The 4,268-nt window shown below is 46.9% G+C and overlaps 1 protein-coding gene across 1 annotated transcript in view; it reads left to right on the top strand.

Annotated features, from left to right (window-relative positions):
* Positions 1-2,418: 2,418 nt before the first annotated feature.
* Positions 2,419-4,268, top strand: part of LOC308150069 (lipid transferase CIDEB-like) — a gene marked incomplete at both ends in the record, with an annotated part of 115,452 nt that continues 113,602 nt past the window's right edge. Inside the window, 3 exons of the mRNA XM_080522936.1 lie at positions 2,419-2,434; positions 2,668-2,768; positions 3,151-3,309. Of these exons, the coding sequence (XP_080379062.1) occupies positions 2,419-2,434; positions 2,668-2,768; positions 3,151-3,309 (276 nt within the window). The remainder of the gene's footprint in view (positions 2,435-2,667; positions 2,769-3,150; positions 3,310-4,268) is intronic.

Genomic DNA, 4,268 nt, shown 5'->3' on the forward strand with positions numbered 1-4,268 from the left:
AAAATATAAATGAGGAGAAATAGTTGCAGAACAAGGAAAAAACTGTTTATTCATAAAGAAAAGAGAAAGAACATGTGAGTCTGGAGGCAATAAAGTGAATGAAGATTAAAACAATGAATGAACAGTGAATGAAGATTTTTATTGTGACTTCCTCTGTTGCCTCTCTTTGACCTCAGCTATAATCTTACAGCGATCCTCCTCCCTTATCCATCTCTCGAGGCCTTGCTTGACGTGGTAGCGCGTGTCGCTGAACCACTGGGTTATGTAATGGCGGGTGAGACCCGTCTGCGCCTGCAAAAGTGTGCAGTCCTCCTTGGTGAGCCACTGGCAGGTGAGGAAGGCCTGCCTCAGGATGGCCTGCTGAGCTGTACTCTTCCTCGGCCGGGGGCCTGGCTTGGACGGACTTGTGCTCTGGGGCTTTTTCTTCTTCTGGGGCCCTGGTTTGTTGTTGTGTCTGTGCTGTTTGAGAGAAGCAACAGTGGAAGTGGGCTTCCGAAGAACAGGTGAAGCCCCGGACGACAGGCGGCTAACCTGGGTGGAGACAGGTGACAGTTTGTGCTTGTTGTTGTTGTTGACATCCTCCCTCCTGAGGACAACTCGCCCCTCCAGCATCTTTTCCTTCGCCACCTCCTCCCTTTTTGCCTCCTTTCCCTTCCCCCCCTCCGCCGATTGCGTCGGGGGGTGGAATGGAGTGCAGCAGAGTTTGCTGCGCACCTCGCGTATCTCCTTGCCGTCCCAGCTGATGCCGAAGCGGAGCCTCCGGACCATGAACCACACTCGGACCTGGTCGGGGTGCAGGGAGCAGCTCTGGGCGAGCACGGCCGTCTCTGTCAGGGTCAGGTAGGGAAACACGTTGAAGGCCTCCACCAGCTTCTCTGTGCCCTCCAGCTCCTGGGTCTGCTCTGAGCGCGCCCACAACAGCTGACCGTTCGAGACGAGAGGCAGACACACCATGTGGTTTTGGTTGAGGCTGAATGCGGCGGTGGGGGCGGAGGCGGAACTACACCCCCCGGATACTTCAGATGTGACCCCCTTGTGACCCTCAGCAGGCTCTGGAGGAGAGGAGAGAGTTTTATCTGGGGTGGAGGCCAGGCGTGGTCTTTGAGCAGCGGGAGGTCTGGGTGTAAAGACTAGGCCTGCTGTCCGAGGGATGGACGACCCCTGGTGGATGGTGGTCCATCTTCCTGTGCCTGGTCATTACAGAACTCCTATGAGGGTGTAAAAGAGAACAAATAAATTATCTCTCATCAACACACAAATTGGGACTGTGTTTGGTATAATGCTGAGCACCCCCCCCCCCACCATCCTATAGTCATAATGCAGATAAATTAATTAACAAAATGTGTTAATCTGTTGCTGCAAGGGTTTGCGATGGCAATGGCTCCACAGCTGAACTAAAAACAACAACAACAACAACAACAACAACATGCTAAATGGAATTAGACTATCTAGCCACTGTAGCTACCTAGCTAGTTATGATGATATATATGACTTACTGTAGCTACCTAGCTAGTTATGATGATATATATGACTTACTGTAGCTACCTAGCTAGTTATGATGATATATATTACTACCTAGCTAGTTATGATGATATATATGACTTACTGTAGCTACCTAGCTAGTTATGATGATATATATTACTCACTGTAGCTACCTAGCTAGTTATGATGATATATGACTTACTGTAGCTACCTAGCTAGTTATGATGATATATATTACTACCTAGCTAGTTATGATGATATACAGTATATGACTTACCCGTGAACGGAGTAGCCTAAATGTAGTGGCTTGGCTAACACAAAGCTAGCTAATCGTTAGCCTCATAGCTAACGAATGTTAGCTGGCTAATAATGGTGGAAAACGTTGCACAAGAGATGTGAATGTGTAAACTCACCTTAAGACTTTACGTTGTCAAATTATCTACGAAGGTCTGATTTATCCCGTTAAATCTCGGTCACCAAATCTTCTTTTTGTCCTTCTTCGCACTTCGGACGGACGGCTGCTCCGCTGTTGCGAGCGCGCACAATACATCAAAAAACCGCCAACTGAACTACGGCATCATTACTTGGACACACAACATGTGTTTTAGGCAAATGGCAAGAAAACAATAAACAAAATCAAAGAGAGAAAACAGGGGGGGAAACCTAGCTGGGCGGGGGCAAGGTAATTTCTTATTAATTATTAATTACTCAAAATGAGCTTAATCAAACTAACTAATCGAGGTACATCTGGACCGTCATAACTGCACTCTCTGCACACCCCTCCCCTGGCCTCCCCCCTCCCACGCCTCACCCCTCCACTGGCCTCCCCCCTCCCCTGGCCTCCCACACCTCCCCCCTCCACTGGCCTCCCCCCTCCCCTGGCCTCACCCTCCCCTGGCCTCCCCCACCCCACTAGAAATAATAAATAAATAAACTATGAAAAATGAAATCTGTGAGTAGTGGCAGCAGTGACAGTGTTGTTTTGTTTTTTATAAAAGCCGCACAACATCTCCATATTACACAACATCTCCATTTTACACAACATCTCCATTTTCCAGTGCATTCTGATTATATTCTGATCTTCTGAGTCTTTTTCACAAGCAGCTTGCTGATGTGCTGATGTGCGTTAATACCAGAGACAGCAGAAGTAGTGTAGAGATGTGTGTGTGTGTGTGTGCGTGCCAGCCAATCACAAAGCTCCCCAACGGCCGTTCAGAGTGGTCACCCAAGACAGGGAGACCAGGAAGGGCGTCACAGCCGGCACTCTGGAGGAGCTGAGAGACAGGGTGAGAGAGAGGAATAGAGAGAGAGAGAGAGAGAGAGAGAGAGAGAGAGAGAGAGAGAGAGAGAGAGAGAGAGAGAGAGAGAGAGAGAGAGAGAGAGAGAGAGAGAGAGAGAGAGAGAGAGAGAGAGAGAGAGAGAGAGAGAGAGAGAGAGAGAGAGAGAGAGAGAGAGAGAGAGAGAGAGAGAGAGAGAGAGAGAGAGAGAGAGAGAGAGAGAGAGAGAGAGAGAGAGAGAGATTTGATGCAAAACACAATGATTATGAAAATATGCAACAAATGAAGAGATATTGAGGAGAAAAAACCAAACACATAATACAGATTTGACTTCATACTCACTTAGTTGGACTGTTTCCTGAAAATATCCCTTGGCTTTCTGTCTGTCCAGGTGTGCGAGGCTCTGCTGCTGTCCCTGTCCACCATGTGTCTGTCCCTGGTGTGTGAGGAGGACGGGACTGAGGTGGACTCTGAGGACTTCTTCATGTCCCTGCCTGACAACACTGTCCTCATGGCCCTGGAGCCTTGCCAGACATGGAGACCCCCTGCTGTAGGTTGTCTGTGGCCCGATACTGTATCAATATTAGAGTATTTTGCTAATGTAGTCTCATCCCTAATCTGTGCATCTCAGTGTGCATGTACATTAGCCTGTCGTGACGTTAGAATTATAAGGTTCTATCTCCATTTTTGTCAAAATTGAGTTTTGTACATAATCTGATCCATTAGGTGTTTATTAATGCATGTGTGGTGTTATTTTTTTAAATGTTGACATTTTTGAGTTAGTAATTCATGAAATACAAAGGTTCCATCTCACAAAACATAATGGATTGTAAAAACTTTGACGCTCAATATCTCTGAACTGCCCTAAACGGAGATAGAACCTTATAATTCTAAGCTCACGCTGTGTTAACGAGTTTTACGATTAATGTTTTGTATTTTATTGTGTTGTATATTTCATATATATTTAATGTAGCTTTGTAATCATACTAATAGTGTAGACAGGGAGCAAAAGACACCTTGGTCTCAGTTTTCCCTGGATAAATAAAGAAAAAGAATAAAGAAAGAAGTGTGTGTGTGATCCATAAGGATCTCGACATGGAATTCTCTGCCTTACCGTCTAAACTAAAGCCTTGTTTCTCTCATCCAAACCCTCAGGGAAAGGCTTACTCCAAACCCCAAGATCAGATCAAGCCCCGGACAGGAAAAGACATCGCACGTGTGACCTTTGACCTGTACAGACTGAACCCCAAGGACCTCTTTGGTTCTCTGAGCGTGAAGGCCACCTTCAGGGGCTGGTATTCAGTCAGTGCAAACTTCAAATGCCTTGGGCCCAAGAAAACCGTCAGGTGAGCAGAGGATATGGTGACTTTGTGCGTGTAAGGGGGGGGGGGGGGCAAAATGATGGCAAAATGATGGCAAAGTCGCAGCATTTTTCATGCAAGGTGTATTTATTTGGCCCGTGTAGACAAAGACAAAGCATACAGACACCACAGCATCCTGGCTCTCCCA

Source organism: Nansenia antarctica (assembly GCF_963989245.1).
Source record: "Nansenia antarctica genome assembly, chromosome: 2".
Classification (NCBI taxonomy): domain Eukaryota; kingdom Metazoa; phylum Chordata; class Actinopteri; order Argentiniformes; family Microstomatidae; genus Nansenia; species Nansenia antarctica.